We start from the raw sequence: 25,192 nt of genomic DNA on the forward strand, positions 1-25,192 counted from the left end.
TTTTAAGGAAGAGGAAACTGAGGTCAAAGAGCTTGTGACATTGGGTGGAGGGTGATTTCTAATATAAATGAATTTGTAAGTTTACAAAGTCATTTATATTAGAATATAAAGTTGAATAACTCAAAGTTGTTGCATATTAGAAATTAGTGAATGACCAAAGTTAAAGATGTTACTACTTAGTTTATAGTATAACTCAGTTAGTGAGCAATAGCCAATGAGTCCATCTGCGTGAGGAAAGCTATTCAAATCATTGAAAAACCTGATCAGGAAAAGATGGCCAGGATTTTGTTAAAAATAGAGACATACTATGTGTCAGTGGCTTTTCTCTTTCTCCTTATGTCCAGGTATGGAGAAGCAGAGATACTTAGGAGCAGATGGGCCAGTGAAGATGACAAGGACAGCCCCTCATTTGTTCCATCAGCCCAGGGTTAGCATAGCATAAAAGAAAACACATTTGTTTTCAAGTCAAGCATATAGAACTCACTCCTGCTACTTACCAACTGTCCTTGAAGAAGTTTATTTACCATTTGAACCTCATTTTTATCACCTTTGAGAACTAAATGTGAGCCCTTGTCAAATATCTTATACTAGTGGGTCTTTAATGAAAGCAGTCCCGTCTGAGTAAAGGCATTTTGTTTTGTTTTTACAAGAAGGGGTGAGCAGTACCTCAATCCAGTAGTTTCTAAGCCTGAGTGATCAGTAAAGTCACCTGTGGAATTATTTAAAAATACAGATTCCTTATACCCTCTTTCCACTACTATATGGGGGAGAGAGGAAGCTTGTTTTGTTTTGTTTTTTAACAAAGGATGCTTTTCTAGAGTTAAAAATTATGCCATATAAATAATGACTCTTCTGTGTGTTAGGGTGAGGCCTTCCTCTCAGGCCTTGACCTTTAATGTATTAACATGGATTCATTTAATATATTAGTTCCGAGGAAACAGAGAACTCAGCTCATTGGAATGGGACCCTGAACAGCTATTTTTCAGTAATGCCTAAAAGAACAGCTACAGGGCCACAAGGCACTAAACAGGAATGGCTAACAGAGAGCTCCAGGCAATAAGATAGGGTGGACCTGAGGAACAAAGAGCTTGACAAAAATTAGGTGACCAAGAAGTAGGCCCCTTGCTTAACTTTTTTTTTTTTTTTTTAATCCGCTTTACTAGGGTAATCACGACGACAACCATGACTTAGAAACATTCCATCATCATAAAAAAATTTATTATGGCTCTCTGCAGTCAATCTTTTCCCACCTCCCTTTGGCCCTTGGCACTCAGCAATCTGGTTCAATCACTATAAATTTTACCTTTTGTAGTATTTCATATGAATGGAATCATACCGTATACAGTCTTTTTTGTGTGTGGCTTAAGTTAGCATGATGTTTCTGAGATTCATCCATATTGCTGTATCGATGGTTTCATCTGGCTACTTGCTAGCTGGTATGGGAACAGTGTTATAACAATGAATGGAAGTTACACCTATTCTGCCACGCAGACAGACGTGTTCAGGAACACCTGTAATGAAGATGTTTCTAAGAATGCTACTTGCTAGGTATGATGAGAAGAGTGTTACTTCAGGGAATAGAAATTACATATCATTTGCAATGTATGTGGTATTAAAGGACACTTGTAGTAAAGATGTTTCTAAGAAAAAATAGTTTGTTCCTTTTAATGATGTATCTGTGTATCCATCTATTTATTTATCAGTTGAGAGACATTTGGGTTCTTTCCAGTTTCTGGCTATTATGAATAAAGCCACTGTGAACATTTGAGTATATATCTTTATGTAAACAAAAGGTTCTTTTTTAAGATTTCTGTCTCTCTGTTGGACCTCTAGTTTTGTTCATGTATTACTTTCCCGATTTTACTGAGTTGTCTTGTAGACTGCTGGGCTTCTTTAAAACCATTATTTTAAGTTCTTTGCCAGACAATTCATAGATTTCCATTTCTTTGGGGTCAGTTACTGGAAAATTATTGTGTTCCCTTCTTGGAGCCATGTTTTCCTGATTTGTTAACGTTCCTTGAAGTCTTGCATTGCCATCTTCACATCTGAAGAGACAGTCACATCCTCTAATCTTCCCTAATCAGCTTTGAAAGAGACATCTTCACCAGTCAGTCCATCTCAGGATTCTGAGGCTTTCTTAGATTTTTTTCTATAGATGTATTTGCTGCACATTTCTTGTTTTTTCTTGGGGGGAGTTCTTAAAACTGTATGCCTTCTATTGATTCCATGAAGCCAGGCCAATTGGCTTTTGTTTGTTTTTCCAAGGGGGGGTTCTCTAAAATGTCCCCTGAAATCCTACAGAATTGAACTTTCTGTGTTGGATTACTAGCAAGTCTGCAAAGGCTTACTTTTGCTGCCCACGAGAGTGCACAGAGAGAGCTGGCCACAGAGTAGGGTAATAGAAGGGGTACGTGGGTGAGGTGTGCAGAGCATTAGGGAGATTCAAGGAGCTACGTGGGGAGTTCTACAGGTGAGGCATCTCCAACAACCTGTAGGTAGGCTTCCTGGAGTCCACAAACTGGTTAGTTGGAACAACTGTGGAGCAGTTAGCAGCATCACAGAAGCTGGTGAGTTCTAAGCCTTTGCTGCTATGTCCCCAGCCTCTCCCAGCCCTTCAATCTTGCAGATCACCTCATCAATTCGGGTGAGGCAAAAAAGAAGTGTGTCTCTTGGTGTGTATTTGTATAAGAGAAGAATTTCCTAAGAGAAGAATTGCAATTGCCAGCTATGATAGTGGATTTCCCATTTCTTTTTTAAAAAAATTTATATATGAGAGAGAAAGAGAAAGAGAGAGGGAGAGAGGGAGGGACTGAGAGAGGAGACACAGAATCTGAAGCAGGTTCCATCTCTGAGCTGTCAGCTCAGAGCCCGATGCAGGGCTCGAACTCACGAACCGTGAGATCATGACCTGAGCCAAAGTTGGATGCTCAACCAACTGAACCACCCAGGTGCCCCTATTTCCCATTTCAATTCTGCTTTTACTTCATTTATTTTGAAACTCATTACTGTGTGCACCCACTTTCAGAAGTGCTATGCCTTCTTGGTCAAATATTCCCCTTATACTTATGCAATGTCCCTCTTTATCCCTGACAATATTCCTTGCTCTAAAATCAACTTTGTCTTAAGCTTCCAGAGTCACTCATTCTTTTGATTATTGTTTTCATGGTGTATCTTTTTTCCTCATTTCCTCTTCTTCATAGCCCCTGGGAATCACTAATCTACTCTCTGCCTGTATGGATTTGCTTATTGTGGACATTTCATATTAATAAAATAGTATGTGGCTTTTGTATCCATCTTCTTTCATTTAGCATAATGTTTTCAGGTTCATCCATGTGGTAGCATGTATCAGTACTTCTTTTTTTATGGCTTAATAATACCTTCTTGATGTATACCACATTTTGTTTATACACTCATCCACTGATGGACATTTGGGTTGTTTCTACTTTTTGGTTATTTGGAAAATAGTGCTATGGACATTCATATACAAATTTCTGTGTGAACCTATGTTTTCAGTTTCCTAGGCTATATAGCTGGGAGTAATTTGCCACATTATATGGCAACTTGGTTTAACTTTTTGAAGGAACTGCCAGACTGTTTTCTATAGCAGCATCACCATTTTACATTACCACCCGCAATGTATGAGAGGTCCAATTTTTCCACATCTTTGCCAACATCACCTTTACTTTTGAAAGATTTTTTGCTAAGTACAGAATTCTAGGTTAACAAGTTCACTGCCCCTTGTAGTACTTTTTAAAGATGTTGCTCCTTTATCTAGTGGCTTGTAAAATTTCTGATGAGAGGTTGGCTACCATTCTATTTGTTCCTATATACATGTTTTTTCCCCAAACTTTCTGTTTCTCCCTTTTTCACTGGTTCTCAGCAATCTTATTATGGTATATGTTGGTACAGTTTTCTTCATTTTTCCTTTACTGGCAAGTTGGTAAGATTTTTGGTTCTGTGGATTTACTGTTTTCATCACATTTGGATAGTTTGGTCTTTATTGTCCAAATATTTTTTTCTGATCAGCCCCCTCCTTTAGGATTAAGCTTGCATATAGATAGATAGATAGATAGATAGATAGATACACATATATCTGGGAGTATATGTCTATAGATATATAGGTAAACATATATCTATGTCTATATAGATATATCTATATAGATAGATATAGATATGTATAATATAACTTGATATTGCCCTACAGGTCTCTGATGTTTTCTTATTTTGTCTTTGTTTTTTCAGTCTTTCTTCTCCCTTTATTCTGTATAATTTCTAATGTTTTATCTTCAAATCCAACACACTTACTTTTTAGTATTTATATGCTGTTAACCAAGCCATTTGGTGAATGTTTCATTTCACATGTTTTATTTTCATCTCTCATAGTCTGAGTCTTATTTACACCTTCCATTTCTATTCTCATCCTGTTTCTGTTTTTCTCCACCGTCTTAAACATAACAGAGTGTATTAGTTTCCTATTACTGCATAACAAATTACTACAAATCTGACAGCTTACAATAATACAAATTTATAATCTCACAGTTCTGTAGGTCAGAAATCTGAGCGTGGTATGGCTGGGTTGTCTGCTCAGATTCTTCACCATGCTGAAATCAAAGTGTCAGCATAGACTGTGATAGTCACCTAAGGTTTAGGGTCCTTTTCCAAGCTCACTAGTTTTTTGGCATAATTCACTTCCTTGAAAGTTTATGACTAAGCTTCCTGTATTCTTCTTGGCTGTGGATTAGGGACTGCTCTCAGCTTCTAAAACCTAGCTGCAGATCCTTGCCATATGGTTCACTTTGATGCTTTCTTTCTTTTAAAGGATTTACCTCATTAGGTTGGGCCCACTCACACTCAAAGGGAGGGGATTATACACAATGTATATAGGTCAGTGAGTGAGAATTTTCAGGACCATCTTAGAATTCTGCCTACCACGTACAGTATGTAATTATAATATTTGTTTAACATCCTTTTCTGCTAATTTTATTATCTATGTCATTTCTGGGTCTGTTTTGCATGATCATTTTTATGCCTGCTTATAGGTAATATTTTATACTCTTTTATTTAAACAATTTTTTTTGAGCTGGTTGACAGACATTGTGATTTTTATATTGCTGAATGCTGAATTTTACTGTATTCCTTTAGATGTTGTTAGGCTTTGTTCTGGGATACATTTAGGTATTGGAATCAGTAGGATCTTTTTGATACTTTCTTTAAAACATTAGAAAAAATTTACATTTATTTATTTTTGAAAGACAGAGAAGGACCAAGCATGGGCAGGAGAGGGGCAGAGAAAGCACAAGACACATAATCTGAGGCAGGCTCCAGGCTCTGAGTTGTCAGCAGAGCCCGACCCAGGGCTCAAACCCATGAACTGTGAAATCGTGACCTGAGCTGAAGTCAGACGCTTAACTGATCGAGCTACCCAGGTGCCCCATATTTTCTTTTAAATTTTAAGGTGAATCCAGAGAAAGGACTAATTTGACTCAACTATGCAAGAAATACCTATTTGATGTTTCCATGTTTTATGAGTTCCTACCACTCTGGCTGGTGCAAACATAAACTACTCAGCCCCCTGTAAGCTCCAGCGGTGATTCTGACAATCCTTCCTGCTACCTCTTTGCCTAACCTTACATGGTTTTCTTAAACATATTTGTAGATCAGCCAAGAATCAAGGTGGTTTCCTTCAAATTTCTGGAAAGTTCTCTGTGCAGATCCTTTCTCTCTGGTATTTTGCCCCATAAATTCTAGCTGTTGGAGACTTTTAAACTCCAAATTCTATCTTCTGAACTTGAGACCATAGCGCTGTTTGTTTTCTCTCTTCCTATGTTTCTGCCTGGAGACACCTAGTCCATATGGTAGGGCAACCATAGGATTTGCTTCCCTTCTCTAAAGGAGAAGAATGTCCTGTGCTGCATGCTGTACAATGTCTCAAAACTGCCATTTTATATATTTTTTCACTTTGTAGTTGTTAAGAGGGGAGGGCATATCTTGTCCCTCCTAATTTTTCTGGTACGAAAATGGATGTCCATCCTCACCCACTTTGTATTTTTTTCTCTCACTCTCTTTTTCCTCTTCATTTTACAAGGTGAAATACAGGACCATTTTGGAAAATAACTTAAAGCAGAAATGAAGATTTAAAAAGAATTTAAAACTTGGAAAAAATACGCTGTTGAGTAACTTTTCATGCAGTAATGCAAGAATAAAAAAATAAAATATAAGAATTAGCTTTATAGGATATAGAACTGATACTGATTAGGTCTCTAATACCATATATTTACCTCCCCTGCTCTCTTTTTAATCTTTCTAATTTATCAATATTCTATCTCAAGATAAAGAAATAGGGACAAAGGGGAGGAAATTAGAAATAAAATGAGCCACTGATCAAAGAACTGCCACACAGAGGGAAAATGAAGGAAGATGTGAGGAAAGATTCTGGCAATATACCAGAGTCAAAGAAATTAAAATATCTTTAAAAATACCACCTCCTTCTTTCAAATAGAACATTTCTCTTCAAAATAAAGGCAGTACTAATGTGGAAGGTTAGTCTAAATGCAAACTTTGTCTATACTGCCTTAACATAAGGTCGAGCAATAGCAAACTATGGCCCATGAGCTAAGTCCAGTCTGCTGCATATACTTACAACAATGCTGTACGAAATCTTAGCTATGAGCACCACTGAATGCTGAGCTCTAGAAGTCCTTCTAATAAATTCTAAAATATAGGGGTGGTACTGGGGACCTCCTTATTTTCTTTGTTTTATATTCTATTTTTCAGGATAATGTCTAAAAACCTGATTTTCCTACTATGAAATTTTGGCCCTTATTTAAGTGGTTTCACTTTAAGTGGCCTTTTCCTGTACATATAACCAGTAAGTTCATTGATCTAATGACTCTTCCTGCTTCCTTTCTTCCATTTCATGACTACATAACCTTGAGACTTTATCTTAGAGACCAAAGGGCTTCTTTGGTCAAAAGAAGCCACTCTGGACATTAGCCCACCCATCTGGTATTATTCTTAATCATTAGTTTATATCTCTTATCTCTGCAAATCATAAATTCCATAGTATTCCTTCACATGACTACCTTTAAACTGAATACAGTGGGAATATGCTTTCATGAAATTAACAAAAAAATCAGCAGGCTCTTAAAAATATCTAGGGACAGATAAATTGGTGTTAGTGAGACGTTCAAGGTATTTTTTACATGAACCTCGGTTTTAATACTGTTATTCATAGTGGTTTCCTTAACTGTTTTCCAAAGTCAGTGATTTTTCCTGAAACCTGTACTGCCTATTGATAACAACAGAAGTCTTCTCAGATTTGTCAAACAAAGATGAGTCTAAAAATCTTAGGAATTTTAAGGTATAGATGTGAGATTCAGTGGTACTGAAGTAATTACCTTAGCAATTTTTTCTTGTGATGGCTGTCTGATTAAGAGAAACAAAGGAGAAAAATACACAACAAATCCTCAGGAACAAGCAACATTCATTTGTACCCATTTTTTTGAAACCTCAAACCCACTGAGAAATTTTGAGTTAAAGTCTGTCAACATATATCATCACTATAATTAGGCTCTTATGCACAAGAGCCAATCATTTACGACAACTAAACATGAAACGTATTAAATTTATAGCCTATGTTTACCCTGAGCCCTTTCATTTTATTCTGACTCGTGAATTCTATGAACAGAGACAATGTAAAAATGATTCATTAGGAAATATGATTTTTCCAATCTATACACAATATCTTATTTTCATTTATAATTCTAAGTAGTTTTAAAAATCATTTAAGGAATCACTTTAGTGCTCAGTTTAAAATATCTTCATTTTCTTCATTCACTTTTCTAAGGAAAAGTAATAGGAATGCAATCTGATGTGCACTGTACCTTTAAATGACTGCTGGAGGCAACATCATGTAAGGGCAGAATCCCACCTAGATTTTCACAATTAACATTAGCACCAGCTTTTAACAACTCTACAATTATATCATTAGATCCCTTACTAGATGCCTCATGGAGTGGTGTCCAACCTAAAAAAAGGAAAAAGAAAAAGCCAAACAAGCTACTGCTTAAAAATCAACATTCACGTAATATCTCCATTCTTAAGTTTATTTGCACTAATGTAATTAGTATCTATATTGATTCAAATGTATACACTAAGCATTAGACAAGAAATTATACTGAAAACCGTGACCTTAAAATGTGTTTCATTTTGGGGGCGCTTGGGTGGCTCAGTCAGTTAAGCATCCGACTCTTTGTTTTGGCTCAGGTCATGATTTCAACGTTCGTTTGAGCCGTACATCCAAGCCCTTGCATGGAATTCTCTCTCTCCCTTTCATTCTCCCTCTCTCTCCCTTTCATTCTCCCTCTCTGCCCCTCCAGCTCTCTCTCTCTCAAAATAAATAAATAAACTTAAAAAAATGTGTTTCATTTTTGTCAACAAATTGATCTCGGGAAAAAGTATTTCTTGATACAAGGGTCAAAGAAAAGACTCCGAGAACATAAAATATAATGGGACTAAATTTTTTCACCTCAGATATTAAAATAGAGTACGATCATGTCTGACTTTCTCATTTGTATCACTGCATTATCACTTATCTCTTTAAAATGATATATGATTCTTAAAGTCAACCTCTGAGTTTTTCCCTCTGTTAATTCCTCACACGATGTTTGTGCTTGAGCAAAATGTTAGAAGATCAATTTAAAAATGGAGGCTTAAAATTAAAATTAACAAAGAGAGACAAAAGGAACTATGTAAAGAGAGGAGAAAGAGAAGGGACAGGGAAATGGGAAAAAATTGGCATTCTCTCCAATGTGAGAGAATAGTATTAAGGCCTCTAAGGAAAAGGCCTAAATAAAGCTCCCCTTACTCCCCATTCTGTATACTCCCTCTGAATGCTCCCATATGTATGTTAGAAACTGCTTCAAAGGAGGTTATTTTAGCAACTAGAGAAAACCAAGATAAATTTAACTATTCAACTAAATAATATATTATAAAAAAGAAAGTTCAAAGTTAGCAGCCAGGATCAAAATTGGGAGGGGGGATGAAATGTGTAGTTCAGTGAGTTCAAGTGATAAAGACAATTAAAATTTAAAGAATCCAAACCTGCATTATCTTTTACATTCACATCTGCTCCGGATTCTATTAGAGCCTTCACCAGAGACAAATTTCCTCTTGTGGCAGCCAAATGAAGCCGGCTTTCCCTTCTGGCACGCCTCTTATTGATTCCAGCTGTTTTCATTTCTGAAAATTTGCCAAGCAAAACTGAGGCTTCTTTTCTGCCAAATGCTGATTATTACAAAGGAGCTTAGAAAATACAGAGCAACTTCCTTAAAATATCCTAAGTAGGGTACACTATACAAAACATACATCGATATCATCATTGCTATTACTGTTTTAAAATGTAACTTGTGGAGAAATTGTAGAGCATCTAAGCACATTACTTTGCATTCATTCTAACAGTTACTCAGTCACTCAATCATAAGATTAAAACAAACTTACTACAGTTCTACACTCCTCTCATTCTCAGTAGTCCTGTAATAATGGATAACATTTTTCTTAAAACAAATTGTGATTTTATAAAACTCCTCTATTCTCTATCTCAGTGAGTGTCTTTCTGATCACAAAAAATGCCAAAAACCGAATTATGGCCTATTGACTGGTTTTTCTTCCATAAAGCATGTAGTACAATATCATTATCCAAAGATTTTAAAATATATTTATTTATTTTTGAGAGAGAAAGAGGGTGTGTGTGTGCATGAGCAGGGGAGGGGTAGAGAGAGGGAGGGAGAGAGAATCCCAAGCAGGCTTTGCACTGTCAGAGCAGAGCCTGATGCAGGGCTCTAACCCCAAGAACCATGAGATCAAGACCTGAGCCAGAGTCAGGAGTCAGACACTTAACTGACTGATTCACGCAGGTGTCCCCAAAGATTTTTAAAAGTCTTTTCTTTGCACAAGTTAGAAAGACCTAAGTTGGAGCGAAAACACACAAACCAACAACAACAAAAGAAAAGAACCATATTTCCTTCTTAATTTCTTCCCTAAACCATGTTAAAATGATGGTAAAAGATTTTTTTAAATACCATATAAGGACAAAAGAAGAGGAAACAATGGAGGACAGAGGCGTCAACAACTTTTTGGGAATCAGAAAATTAGTGACAGAGAAGAGTTAACTGACTTGGTAGACTGAGGGAAATGACTCAACCCAAATGGCTGCAAAAAGAATTATAGAGAAAGAGAGTCCACCTGAAACCCAGCACTTGAGGACATCAAGTACCATGGAAGGCAGGGTGCATGCAACTGGGCTAGAAGTGCAGAGATTGACTGAAAAAAAAAAAACAAAAAACAAAACACCATATATAGAAAAGTTGGGAATCCAAGTTCCCTTCCCTAATCCTGTAGTGTCTGGCAACCATTCCTCTTACCAAGGTCCCCATTCCCAAGCCAGGTAACTGGAGGTTATTTTCTGTAGAAATTGTATCAGAGAAGCTTCAGAGTGGACATAAGGCAAAGTTGAGGTTTAGAGTGATGAAACAGAAAGGATATTCATTATACCAGTAGTTCTCAAATGTAGTCCCAGATTAGCAGTTATCAGTATGACCTGGGAAATGTGTTCAAAATGCAAATTCTCCAGCCCACTCCAAAAGCCTACTGTAGAGGGCAGACTTTAAGATAACTCCTGGGGAGCTTGGGTGGCTCAGCCAGTTGAGTGTCAGACTCTTGATTTCTGCTCAGGTCGTGATCTCAAGGTTGAGACACTGAGCCTGTTTGGGATTCCCTCTCTCCCTCTCTGCCCCTCCCCTGCCTGCGCATGTGCTCTCTTTCAAAATAAATTAACTTAAAAACAAAACAAACACAAAACTTCTAATGATCCCCATCTCCTGGTATTTATGGCTTTGGATAATCCCTTCCTCTTGAATAATTTGCTTCTAACCAATAGAAGACCTCAATATCAAGGGTATATTTCATTCCCTTCATTAGGCTACAAGAGACTACCATTTTCTGTCTTGCTAGCAAATTTGCTCTATCACCTTCAACTTTCATGTTTTGATGAACCAAGTGGACATGCTGGAAAAACTCATGAAGGAAGAAACTGAGGATGACCACAAACTGGCCACAACCCTCAAGGAACTGAATTCTGACAACCACCACATGAGCTTGAAAATGGCTCCTTCCCTTGTTGAGACTTCAGATGAGACCTGTCTTGGCCAACGGCTTGCTTGTAGCCTATAAAATAAACTGAGCAGAAGACCTGCTTAAGCCATACCCAATTCCTGACCTGCAGCAACTATGAGGTTGAAAAATGTGTGTTGTTTTAAACTAAGTTTGTGAATTTGTTATATACCAAGAGAGAACACACCTAATAAATCAGATGTTTTGAGGCTAGAGTCCAGCAATATGTATTTTAATAAGCTTTTCAGGTGATTTTGATGCAGGATAAGGTTTGCAAACCATTGCTTTAAACCTTAAGACCCTCTCCCTGCTCCATTTCCTAAATGCCAGCAAGAGGATTCTTTGATTATATGAATCACAGGAATAGTAACAGCCTCATGGCTATCTTCCACTGACGTCCAGACAAAATCATATTGCTCTTCAGAAATTTGTGCTCAGTGGGGTGCCTGGGTGGCTCAGTCAGTTAAGTGTCTGACTTCGGTGCAGGTCACGATCTCAAGATTTGTGGTTCTGAGCCCTGCGTCGGACTTTGTGCTGACAGCTCAGAACCTGGAGCCTGCTTCAGATTCTGTGTCTCCCTCTCTCTCTGCCCCTCCCCTGCTCATGTTCTCTCTCTCTCTCAAAAATAAACATTAAAAAAAAGAAGAAGAAATTTGTACTCAGGAATTCTTTACTGGAACAATAAAGACATTTTATGTCTATTATATATATTCAATATTTTATATACATATATAGAGAACATATTTTAAAATTATGAAATACCCAAAATGGCAGACCTGCAGTTTTCAAGTTTGAATTGAAAAATCTCTCCCAGTCATTGTTACTGTGAATGGTCCAAACCTTCTCACCTTGTTCTTTGTGTTATAGCAAAGGAGTAGGCACATAATAAACATTTTGGGGCAAAAACTCTAAAATTCTTCAAAGTTATTGTCATCATAAATTTCTACACCATGTAACTAAAATTTTAAAATAAAATCTGGAAAAAAAAAACTAGAAAGGAAACAAAGAGGACTCAATTTAAACTTGCAAAAAAACTTCATAAAGTCAACTGTTGTTAATACTGAGTACTTTTTAATAGCATTATACTTTATTAATAAATATTAATAATTATTAAAAATATAATATTGAATATATGGTATTAAGATTTATTTTTAGTTTGTGAGTTGGTTTTTTGAGAGTGAGTAGGGGAGGGTCAAAGAGAACGGGACAGAGAAAATCCCAAGCAAGCTCATGCTGTCAGTGCAGAGCCCAACACAGGTCTCGAACCCATGAACCATGAGATCAAGAGTTACCTGATCTCTAACCAGGAGTCGGAGGCTTAACCAACTGAGCCATCCAGCCACCCCAATAATATTATTTATTAATAAAGTATAATGCTATTAAATACTCAGCTTTCAGTTACTTTGTATGTGATCTATTCTTTACTCTCTGGAAGCTCAAGATCCTTAATTATATCTGCAGAGATTCTTTTTCTAAATAAGATAATATTCACCTCTATATAAAATAATATCACAGGTTCCAGGGATTAAGACATGGACATGTTTTCGAGGACCACTATTCAACCCACTACAGGAGGGATGTATAAGAAGGTCTTTAGATTACACAAGAGACGGACAATGGGACAAGGTTCTCAGAGAATGCCTAATCCAGTGTCCTTCCTACCTCTTAAGAAACAATAGACAAATGAACTTTTCAGTGTTTAATATTTAACCTGAAGTGGCTTGGCCCAGCCTATTGTTCACCACAGCCTTATCTCCAAGGACCATCAAAAGAGAGTTAGCTTGTCTATATTGCCAAGCACACACAGTTCATTCATCTGACAAAATGAAAACCAGTGGCTACTCTTTAATTTCCCTTATGCTGAAAGGGCTCTCTGGAAGCTGTTAAGTGATCTGGCACAGTTCAGATGTGCTGCCCCCACTCAATATCATTGCTGTCTGTTTATTTTACCTCCTCTAACATTTCAAGTTAAAAGTCTTAGGCAGAAATATGACAAGAATGTATCTGAAGACTAATGGATTCTCAAGTGGCACTTTTACTATAGTAAAACCATCTGATAAATATAGCTGAAGTAATCTTATAACCTAGTGAATGAGAAAAAAAATCAACCGTAAATGTGAAAGTTTAGCAATTCCCTGAAGTAGAGTGGATTGCTGGGATTGATCATGTCAACTTTTACCTAGACAAGTATAGAAATACAAACCTTGGCTGCAGGTAGCTTTCAAAAAATTTTGTCTTTTTCTCAAATTCCGGACTTTTTTGTGTTTCTGGATACCAGTAGACATTTGAATTTCAGAATCTGTTTTTTCTTTTTTTTCAATGTTTCTCACAGAGTTTTCATCTCCATTGATATTAGTTAATTTCTCACCTGAAAACCAAACATTTTGCAACATACAGTTCTCCTTACTAGCTACATGATTAAAAAAGAGTCTGGTCACATAACTGTTCCAAGTTTCTGTTCCTACCTGGACTGGGGTGTGTGTGTGTGTGTGTGTGTGTGTGTGTGTGTGTGTGTGTGTGTGTTTTAAGGGAATGAAAGTCTTAAAAAATGTTTTTAGGGGTGCCTGGCTGGCTCAGTCAATAGAGTATGTGACTCTTGATCTCAGGGTTATGAGTTTGAGCCCCAGGTTGAGGACAGAGATTACTTAAAAATAAATTCTTAAAAAAGTATACCTTTATATAACAAAGTGTGCTGGATACAATACTTGCAGAAATACAGTGAACCACTGAAATCAAATGAGCTAACGATTTCCTGCTACAGAAACTTCTATAAATTATTAACTTCTATAAACATCAATTTATCAACAATCTTTGATGATAATAGTTTGATTTTCAAGTCAACAATATTAATTAATAGTATCCCTAAATTATACTCTACATGTCCTGATTCTGGTCAGTTTGGGCATAAGGTGAGTGGAATTCAGTTAGAAATTTCTATCAAATAAGTAAATCTATTGGAAATGTGTACTAATCAAGAAATATTATTAATACCTGGTATATGAGAAATTTCTTTCTCTTCTTTTTGTCTACATTGTGAGACATTGGTCAATTCCTTATTAATATTGTCGGCAGAATAAAAAATTATATTATGTATGGTTTTGTTCTCTGGAATATCTTGTTTCCTTTTTTCAACTGTAGTTGTTTCTATTACATGAGAATTAACAACTGCAGACAAAGGCCCTTTGGAAGAACTTGGTTTTTGACTTTCATCGTTGTAATCCCTTTTAGCGTCTTCTCCCTCATTTACCTTTTCCACAGTATGCGTATCTGTTTGATCCATTAAAGGATCTTGAGGCCTTTTGAATAGCTCCACATGACTAGTCAACTTTGAAGTTCCCTGTGTTGAAAATGTTCCTGGACAAAGCTCTGGACTGCCATGTGAATGATCAAAAGAAGTTTCATATGTGCATCGTCCGTAATTTGCAACATGTTGTTCAGGACCTATTGTATTATCTGACTCAGAAAAATCAACAGCTTCCTGTTGTGGAAATATGGTTAGACTGCAAGCTTTCAACTTATTTTCCTGTGAAATACGGTCTTCAGAAAGGAAAACCTGTTGAAAATCCATTTCTTCTCTATTTGTTATATTCTCTTCACAACTATAGTGGTTTTTGCAACCCGTAGAACATACCACTTTTTTAGGTGTTATAGTCTTCTCAGAGATATAGCAATCATCATCATCACTAAGATTTTCCTTTATAAAGGATGCGAAAGAATTTTCCCACTCATTAAGGCTCTCACCTTTTTGACCCAAGTTACTATTTTCATGAGAAAGGCTAATGTGCTGTTGTTCTTGGTGAATGTCAGGCTGCTGATGTGTAGTAACAAGTGGTAACTTGATTTCTTTCTGTAAGGAAAGTCCTGAGAAAAAAACAGCTTCAGCTCCATGAGTGGATTCCAAGCATTTTGTTTCCTGATTATCTGATAAATCCAGGCTGCGGGTATGTGTCTCTTTGAGAACTGAACAAGCCTCCATACTATTACCTAATCCATTTTTCAGGCTTGACGGAGCTAGGCTAAAAAGTTTATGTGACTTTTCTGGAAGGTCAGCAAAGCCTTGGAGAATATCTTGTTGACCAGTAACCAATCTATTTATTCTTCTGGAAGAAGAAATAGCGACGGTCTTTCTTGGAATGCTTTCTTGTTTTGCATCATCCACTTGAGTTCTTTTATGCCATGTGTTTCTTCTTCCTCTGGCTTTAGACACATTTGTGCTAGGACCTTTGATATCCTGGAGACTGTCTTTTCTGAGTCCTCTAATAGAGTGTATTTGGTTAAGAGCTGATTGCTTATGCATGGATTTACCAAATTTTGTGTCTTTGGAATCTCTTCGGTAATGTTCATATACATCTTTATTTATAAATAAACCTTCTTTGCTTCCTTTATCAACTTTTACATCTTCTGATTTCTGTCTGTTGGAATTTTCATCACAAACAAACCCAATGAGATTTTTAGAACTGAATTTTGGTTTCTAAAGAAAGAAAACATAGTTAGCTTTAATTTTCTGCTGTAGCTCTATATTCAATTAACTCAGAATTGTTGATAAATGAAATCATTATGCCATTCAATTTTATGATTTGATCTAAACACAGCACCTGATGGCATATATATACAACGTCGTATTTCAAAAAAGGATTAACAGAAAAAGGGAAATGTAGTAGATTAAGACTCATTATGTGTACTAATCCATATTTTTTGGTTCATATTTTGTTTTTGCCAGTATTCAGCATTGTTCCTCTTATTAGGCATAATTCAAAATTTAATCTACTTGATTTTTATAGGCTTTAAACATAACCAAATGAGAATGCTTTAGAAATATTCTCCTCTCCCAACTGTTATACAGATAGAGCTAGAATTGAGAGTTTTTTCATTTAGTATCTGACAGACTATAGGTAGGGCAGGAAAAGAAGGGATTTAAAAACAAGAAGATAGCCTGGGTGGCTCAGTCGGTTGAGCATTAGACTCCTGATTTCGGCTGAGGTCATGATTCCAGGGTTGTGGGACTGAGCCCCATGTTGATCCCATGCTGAGTGTGGAGACTGCTTAAGATTCTCTCTTCCTTTGCCCATCTCCCCTGCTGGCATTCTCTCCTTCTCTCTCAAAATAAAAAAAATAAAAATAAAAACCAACCAACGAACCAACCAAAAAAACCCCAAAAAACAAACAAAACAAAACAAAACCCAAGAAGGCAGATAGGCTCCCAAACCAATCTGCATGAAAAAACTGTTGTGGGCTGCTAAGATTAAAACAGGGACACTGCTTCCTCTCAGTCACCACAAACCAAGCCCCAAATGAAGAGTAATGGCCCACAGTATAAAGTTTGAAGGAATGGGTTGACACCTCTGGCCAGAAGAAATTTGACATGGATGATAAACCCCATGGCTCCATGAAGAGGAGGAAAAAGGAAATGGCTATTGACACATCAGCGTGCCAAAATATGCTACCTTTACTCAACTGCTTCCTGAACTAACAGCCCAGAACACTGATTCTCATGTAACTATTCCAAAGTTTCTTAAAAGCAAGGTGAAGTCACTGTTCCTGATGAATGCTTCAGCCATCTTTCTTTCCACTCTGATAATCTATAAAACGGGCAGCGTGTGCAATCTATAAAAATGTTTACTGCTAAACAGCGCTATACCTTGTGCTGGTGTACATCCTCTATGTCTGATAGGTCAGTGCTGTTCTTTTGAGCTGTAAACAAAAAGAGAAAATCAAAGAAAACAGCCTCCTGTAGTCAGACTCTAGACTTCTAAAACCCACAAGTCCTTTGCCATGAGAAAACCAGAGGATACGTGAAATTATGCAAACATTTTCCATTCAAATTGGCACATATAACATTCCTATAACTAATAACTTTCATATTTATTAGAAACCCCATACTATCTTGAGAAAGCTGAAAATATTTCTGTAGGAAAAGCAATATGGCCCCAACAAAATAACAACAAAGACGGGCAATGAACTATTTCTATATTTCCCACAGATATATCCAGATATGGAGCTGTCAGCAAACTACTTTTATATAGCAAAAAATTATTTCATAATTAACTGGATTATCATTTCCTAATATGTCTGCTTAATAAGGTTCTAGTCTGAATGCTTTGTTCTCTTAAAAATGAAACATACGTGCATAGAAAAGGCCAGTCTTGAGAATGCGTAAGAAAAAAAAAAGATGGCTTAATAAAATATACCTAGGTTGATAATAAAAGTACTTTAGTGTCTCTTTTAAATCCTAGAGGTGGAATTAGTTACCTATATATACATTTGGCCTCAAAAGACAAAAGCCTAGAAACAGTGCCTTGTACGTAGGAGGTATTCAATCATTATCTAATAGAAGAAGGAATAATGAATGAACGTCTTAGGTGTGATATGCAAACAATTTAAAATTCTTTAAATACACTAGGAACTAGAAATATAAAAATATTTTAACAGGGATGTAACTGGAAAAAAGAATATTTTATTTCTTGGGAATAATTTTCATGATAGCAATCAACTTACAACGAGCATAATGAGGCCTGGCATTCACCTACTCACCTCATACAGAAGACAGTAGGTTCATAGGATGTCCTTCAATGAAGCAAACAGGCTTGGAGCACAGTCTCTGGAGGCTACTCCTGAGTTTCTATCTTTACTCATTTGCTTAGCAGCTGGGTGACCCTGGGTAAGTTTCTTAATATCTCTGCCTCAGTTCCATAAAATGAAGGTAGTAATCGTCCCTATCTTACAGAATTGTTGTGAAGATTCAGTAAGATAATCCATGTAATCCATGTACAGAGTTTAGAGGAGGTCCTGACACATAGAAAGTGCTCCATTATTAATTTTATTATTTTTTTTCAAGAGCAGAAAGGACTCTGTGCCTTTTCCTAACTGTGGTTTTTAAATAAGACAGCAAGAAAATATTTCACAGGAACCACCATTTTGGGCACGGTTCCTAAGAGAATCTGGAAGCTAGAAAGGGGCTTTAATCTCCTCTCAGTTTCAAGAGTCTATATGCTCTAGTATAACCAATTTAACAAAAAAATCTATACAAGTATCAATTCTGAGGTGGTGAATGTTGGTGATGTAGCTGTAATTTTTTTCACTCTGTTATTCCAAGCTTCTGTCATATGTAAGGTACTGTACTGAAGCATCTTACATACATCAACTCTAATCCTCACAGTAACAATCCCATAGGTATCTAAGTAGAGGAGCAGGTATTAGAAGCCCAAATTTACAGATGAGAAAAATGAGTGTTAATATACCTCAGGCTATAAAGTTACTAAGAATGAACTCCTGTCCTATACCAAAGAAGATGTATTTTACTCTAAGAAAACCACCAAATATTATTGCATGAGGGAGGTTTTTTATCCATCATTCCCGTAACTAAAAGCTATTCAACTCAAATTTAAAAACAGAAACTCTCAACTAGTTTTTTCATTTATATTGATAAGTCAGCTAATAATTAATGACAGACTTCAAAACTTCAAACAAGAAATATTCAAACCACCTACTAAAGCATGATAACACAGCCCAGCTTCGTAAATTCCCTCACCAAGGAAGAATGGAAGCTAAATCCTAAGAAAAAAGGCTTGGGATCCTTTTCCATGAAAGAAATTCCCTTGGGTAGGTATAGGTCAGAAGTGGGCATTAGTGAATGGGAGATTCTGGATTTGGAGAAAGGGCTATAATGCTGGAGAAAGCACTCTCAGAAAAGCAAAACAATGCATGCTATTAAAATAGAGCAGTAAAGAAATTAAGCAGATTATCAAAGCAAAAATTTAAAAACATACATGCTTTTGCTTCCAACTGAATATGTGCAATTTTCCACATAGCTTGAAATGTAAATATTAGTGCAATAATTTATCTCAATGAATGGAAGCATGAATAATCTATCTCAATGTGCTTTTACAGACCTGGCCTCAACAAGGTGTAGTCTGTCCCTCTTATTTTCTGATGAGACTGGGCTACAGGGGAAGGAGTGTTTTGTTCTAAAGAACCATTAACTAATTGCCTCTTGGTGGCCTTTAATTCTCAATGAAGTTATCTCGTTATTATAAAGTAGGGTGTTGGGGTGCCTAGGTGGCTCAGTCAGCTGAGAGTCCAACTCTTGATTTCAGCTCAGATCATGATTCCAGGGTCTTGGGATCCAGCTGTCAGGCTCCATGCTTAAGATTCTCTCTCTCTCTCTTTCTCTGCCCCATCCACCACTTGTACTCTCTCTCTCTCTCTCTCTCTCTCAAAAAATAAATAAATATTGCTTCTTGGCCTTTTGGCTAAGATCAAGTGTAAAAAAATAAATAAATAAAATAACATAGGGTGTTTTCATCCAAGTCTTAGTTCTTTGTCAACAGCATTCAAATAGTTACCTCTTAGGGAAAATGTTATTAACATATAGTTTGGTAAAAGTGAATGAAGCACACATACAGCTCCTGAAGGTAAAGACTTTATTTTGTTTGTTTTGTTTAAAAGGACTGACACACTACTTATTCAACAAATATTTACTCAACACCTACTGGGTACAAGGCACTTAAGTATTCATCACCAGACTAAACACAAATCCTTTCCTTCATGGAGCTTAGATTCTGGTGGGGGAAGACTGAAAATAAAAAATAAACAAATTGCCCAATGTGTTAGAAGGTGTTAAGTGCTATGGAAAAGGGATAAATAGAAGAGTAATATAAGGTAAGAAGGATTGGAGTGTGGCAGTTTGAAAAATATGTTCATAAAATTTTTGGTATTTCCTCCTTTCAAAAGGTGGAACTTCGTAGACTTAGTGACTTACTACAACAAATAGAATATGGCATAAGTGCTTCCAAGATTAGTTTATAGAAAGCTTGGGGCCTCTGTCTTGGGTGCGTTCTCTCTTAGATCACTTGCTCTGAGCCAGCTGCAAGGCTGTCAGCAGCTCTATGGAGAAAGCTCCTGTGGCAAGTAATTGAAACCTCCAGCTAATGAGCAGTGAGGCAATGAGGCCTTCCGATAACCAGGTGAATGAGCTTCAAAGTGGATTTTCCTGCCCTAGCCGAGCCTTGTGATGACCATTCCTCACTAAGAGCTTGGCTGCAACCTGTAAGAGACACTGATCCAGAACTGGTTACTCAGTTAAACTGCTTCCAGACTTCTACTCCTCAGAATCTGTGAGAGATAATACGTTTGGTATTCTGAGATGCTAAATTTCGGGTAACTTGCATAGAGATAGGTAACTAATATGGCGAGGGTGGGAAAGAGGTAGGTTGCAGTATTAAATAGGATGGTCGAGGTCTCCCTGAGAAGATGACATTTAAACTAAGACTTGAAGGAGGTGGAAGAGGCATATTTGAGAAACAGCAAGGAAGCCAGTGTGACTGAAGCTGAGAGACAGAGGTAGAGAATGGTAGAAGTTAACTGGTTGGGTGGCCAGCTCATATAGGGGCCTGTATGCCACTGTAAGGATGCTGACATTTCTTCTAGATTAAATGGAAAGCCACTGCAGGCTTTGAGCAGAGGAATGCTGTGATCTTACCAAAAAATCTAACAGATGCATTAAGGAGAATATAAAGAAAGTGTCATGCATGTAAATTATTCTTATAACCTTGTTATTGACAACTATAAATCAAGCTCTTTGGTAGTTCAATTTTTAACAGTGTAATGGATGACAGGGCAAAAATATAACCATAGGAGAAGATTCTTAGGGGATGGAAACAAAAACAATCCTGACCATACTCATCGAACTACATCATATCATGTTAGCCAAAAAACTGTCAGGGCAGTGGGGGGGACCAGAACTTTATAAAAGTTTTTTTAACTGTTTGTAATGCACAACTAGGAAAAAGTACCTTTGATATTATCCCTTTTTTCTCTTTGTTCTTTTGGAGTCCTTACATTATGTGCATTTGCAAACAAGTCAGTGTGCTTTACTAAAGGAATGGAGCAAGGACACCACTGGATAGACGTTCTCACAACTAAGGAGGAAAGGAAATTTAATTTCTGTAATTCTAAATTCAATTCCTGTAACTCTCTACCAACATGATGAACAGATATAACAGGCCAGTTTAATCTTACCTGATGTAAGATGTTTTTGGTGTTTAGGAATATATTTCTCAAGGAGACGCTTCATACGCGAATCTTTGGCCTCATCCAAAGCACACTTTCCATTGTCACTTCTAAGTAAGGGATCAGCTCCATTCAAAAGAAGTAACGCTGCCACCTACAGGAAGACCGTTCATGTGAGCATGCACAGACAAAAGGTATATTATTGCAAATGTGTACTAGCTTACAACTCTAAGCAACATCGGATATTTCTTTCAACAAGAGAGCTTGGGTTTATCTGTAACATCTTTGCCCAATAAAAAAAATTAATGCAACTTACTGAATCATAATTTGTTGATATACATATCCTTTCTCTTACAAAAATAGAGAAAAAGGGGGAAAGGGAGGGGGCAGAGGGGGAGAGGGAAGGAGGGAAAGACTGAGGGAGGAAGGAAAGATCAGAAATATAGATAGTTCAGGTGCTGGTGAAACGGATCTAGACGTACACCGAGAATTAGGCATCGGTTCTGTAGTAGTAAATACAAGTTTGACATGTTCCAGGAGATGGTTATGTCATCTTCCATCTGTAGCTGTGTTGCCGTTGCTCCTCCCCAGTGTCAGGGAGAAAGAAACCAGTCAATCCTTAATTGTTCCTACTCCTCAAGTTACCTCCTCATGATGCTCTCCCTGACCTCCTCATCCACTGCTGCTGCCTTTTTTTGGGTACATATTTTATCATAGTGCCCAATATATATTACACTTATTTCTTATTAATCTGTCTCTTGGGCACTCTAAGGTTGTTGAGGGTGGGATTATGTCTTTCTTTTAAAATTAATTACATATGAATAGGAAATTACTGAATATAGTTCAAAATATAGAAGACTCAGAAAAGTATACAATGAAAAATAAGTTTCCTCCTCTATCCCTGAATTTCAGTCATCTAATTTTTTTAAGTACTATAGTTTCTTCTGAATTTTTTGAGTTAATATAGTCCAACATGTATATATGTATGTATATATACAAATATGTACAGATTTTCTTCTTACACAAGTGGCCATAGAATATATACATTCCTCTATATCTTGCCACCCCTCCCCCAACAAAAGAGCTTAGAAATTGTACCATGTCAGTATAAAATGAACTTTCTCATTCTTTTTAGCAGCTGAGTAATAGTCTACTATTGAATGTACTATATGAATGTACTGTATTTTATTTTATTTTTTAATTTTTTTTAATGTTTATTTTTGAGAGACAGGAGAGACAGAGAACGAGCAGGGGGGGAACAGAGAGAGGAAGACGCAGAATCCGAAGCAGGCTCCAGGCTCCGAGCTGTCAGCACAGAACCCTATGTGGGGCTCAAACCCACGGACCACGAGATCATGCCCTGAGCCGAAGTCAGTTGCCCAAACGACTGAACCACCCAGGCGCCCCTGTATTTTATTTAAGTACCCTATTGACAGATGTTTAAGTTGCTTCCAAGTTTTTACTACAGGTATATGTCTTAATCATCTTTATATTCCCAGTGCCTATCTCAGTGTCTGACAAACAGTAAATATTCACTAAGTAGTGTTTAATACATGAAGAATATAGGGGCGCTTGGGTGGCTCAGTCGGTTGAGCATCTGACTTCGGCTCAGGTCATGATCTTGCGGTCTACGAGTTCGAGCCCTGCATCGGGCTCTGTGCTGACAGCTCAGAGCCTGGAGCCTGCTTCGGATTCTGTGTCTCCCTCTCTCTCTGCCCCTCCCCAGCTCATGCTCTGTCTCTGTCTCTCTCTCTCTAAAATAAATAAACATTAAAAAAATTTAAAAAAAAAAAAGAAGAATATAATCAGGGAGGATGTCAGAAGTAGGCTTTAAGTAACACTACAAACACTAAACAGAGCCTAAATTTCCATGTTAGTATCTGGAATGACAGAAAGGACCTAAATTTGTGTAAATTATATATACCCCCAAATTAAATATATATACATTTTTCCTTTTATAACAAAGCATTCTAGGAGTGAAAAACATAACACTACAAAGGGACAATATAAGATAGATCCTCTAAAAATTATTAAGACTCAGCAATTCTACTTTTCAAATTATTATGAGAATTTAATATTAGATAGGGAAATAGAAAGTAATAATAGACATAATTAAACCTATAATTCATATACAAGCCAGGTAACAGTAGATAACAAATTTATGTCTGGATCTTCATGTTTTGTTCAGCAAAGAAAATACAGAATACACAGCTTTCTTTTAGGAAAAGAAATTTTCCAAGGGAGTTGCCAACAGGGCTGTGCTGTTTATCTCGAGATTCTGTGTCAAATAATAATCCACGCAGTGAGGATGCACAGCAGCACTATCAACAATAGCCAAAGTATGGAAAGAGCCCAAATGTCCATCAACAGATGAATGGATAAAGAAGATGTGGTATATATGTATACAATGGAGTAGTACTCGGTCAAAAAGAATGAAATCTTGCCATTTGCAGCAACATGGATAGAACTAGACGGTTTTATGCTAAGTGAAATTAGAGAAAGACAAAGATCATATCACTTCTCTCAGATGAGGACTTTAAGAGACAAAACAGATGAACATAAGGGAAGGGAAACAAAAATAATATAAAAACAGGGAGAGGGACAAAACATGAGACTTATAGAGAACTGAGAGTTGATGGAGGGGTTGTGGGTGGGGGCATGGGCTAAATGGGTAAGGAGTATCAGGAAGACATTTGTCGGGATGAGCATTGGGTGTTATACATAGGAGACAAATTATGGGAATCTACTCCTGAAATCATTATTGTACTATATGCTAACTTGGATGTTAATTAAAAAAAAAAAAAGCGTTTCAACATTTACCATAAAAGAAAAGAAAAACCATCTAGTGTGAGAGTGACTTAGGAACAAGGAGCGTGAGAAAGAGGACTGGGAGAAAGGAAAAGGCAGGGGCTAGAACCTCACTTTCCTAGAAATCCGAGTTGGTAATTCCCAGGGAATGGATACATTACTTTGAGAGTCTCTGATTTAGACAATGGATAGTTTGCTTCACCAAATATCCACACTTACTCTTTCCCTCTCTAGCCTTAATATTATGAATTCTGCTTTACATATCCTCTAATTTGAAGCACTCTCTTCTCACCAAAAGGCAATAAATAAATGACTTTTCCTGAGTATTTCTCCCATACTTTAAACCTGCATTTAGGTTCTTTATTAGCTCTTTGTGGCTACCTAACAAATTACCCCCAAATTTAGTGGCTTGAAACAAGAATAACTATTTATAATCTCACAGTATCTGTGGATCAACAATTTGGGAGCGGCACAGGTAGGTGGTTCTATCTGAGTTTCTCTTCTCTTCTCTTCTCTTCTCTTCTCTTCTCTTCTCTTCTCTTCTCTTCCCTTTTCTTTTCTTTTGCCAAAGAGTCTAGATGGGATTACTGTCATTCAAGTATTTCATAGAAACAGGAATGTAACGACTGGGTCCAGGTAGTATGAAAAAGTAAAAACACTGCAGGTTTACATGCTGCTCTATTTCCATCAGGAATGGGCTCCCCCGATATCAGACACAGCAACTGTACTTGTCTGATGCGTCCTTGCAGATGCAGCCCTCAGCACACTTGGCACCGCCCACAGGGCAGCAGGAGGAGCAGCTCTTCTTACAGGGGTGCATTTGCACTCTTTGCATTTGCAGGAGCTGACGCAGGTGCAGGAGCCCATGGTGGAGCAGGAACAGCGTGGGTCTATTTCGAGCCAAGGTGAGGGTGGAGGTCCAAAGCAGGTGACCCGGGGAGACACTGGTGGGGGCTGGAGGTCTGGTCAGAGTTATTTATGAGGATGTAGTCAAGAGGCTGGTTGGAGATACAATTATATAAAAGCTTGACTGGGGCTGCAGGAGCTGTTTCTAAGATGGCTCCCTCACATGGGTGTGGGACGGAGAGGCCCTAGTTCACTGTCACAAAGACCTTTCCATAGAGCTACTCACGTGTCCTCATGATATGACACCTAGCCTCACACTTAATGACCTGAGAGAGAGAAGAGAAAACGAGGAAGAAGCTAC

General features: G+C 37.3%; 1 protein-coding gene and 1 pseudogene across 1 annotated transcript in view; both read right to left on the bottom strand.

Annotated features, from left to right (window-relative positions):
• ANKRD31 (ankyrin repeat domain 31) overlaps positions 1 to 25,192 on the bottom strand; it is a 135,181-nt gene that overhangs the window by 46,877 nt on the left and 63,112 nt on the right. Inside the window, 6 exon segments of the mRNA XM_053224024.1 lie at positions 7,884 to 8,026; positions 9,103 to 9,240; positions 13,373 to 13,537; positions 14,161 to 15,640; positions 16,808 to 16,860; positions 21,187 to 21,331. Coding sequence (XP_053079999.1) covers positions 7,884 to 8,026; positions 9,103 to 9,240; positions 13,373 to 13,537; positions 14,161 to 15,640; positions 16,808 to 16,860; positions 21,187 to 21,331 — 2,124 coding nt within the window.
• LOC128315943 (metallothionein-1-like) lies at positions 24,531 to 24,951 on the bottom strand (annotated as a pseudogene).

The sequence above is a fragment of the Acinonyx jubatus genome, chromosome A1 (genome assembly GCF_027475565.1).
Source record: "Acinonyx jubatus isolate Ajub_Pintada_27869175 chromosome A1, VMU_Ajub_asm_v1.0, whole genome shotgun sequence".
Lineage (NCBI taxonomy): Eukaryota > Metazoa > Chordata > Mammalia > Carnivora > Felidae > Acinonyx > Acinonyx jubatus.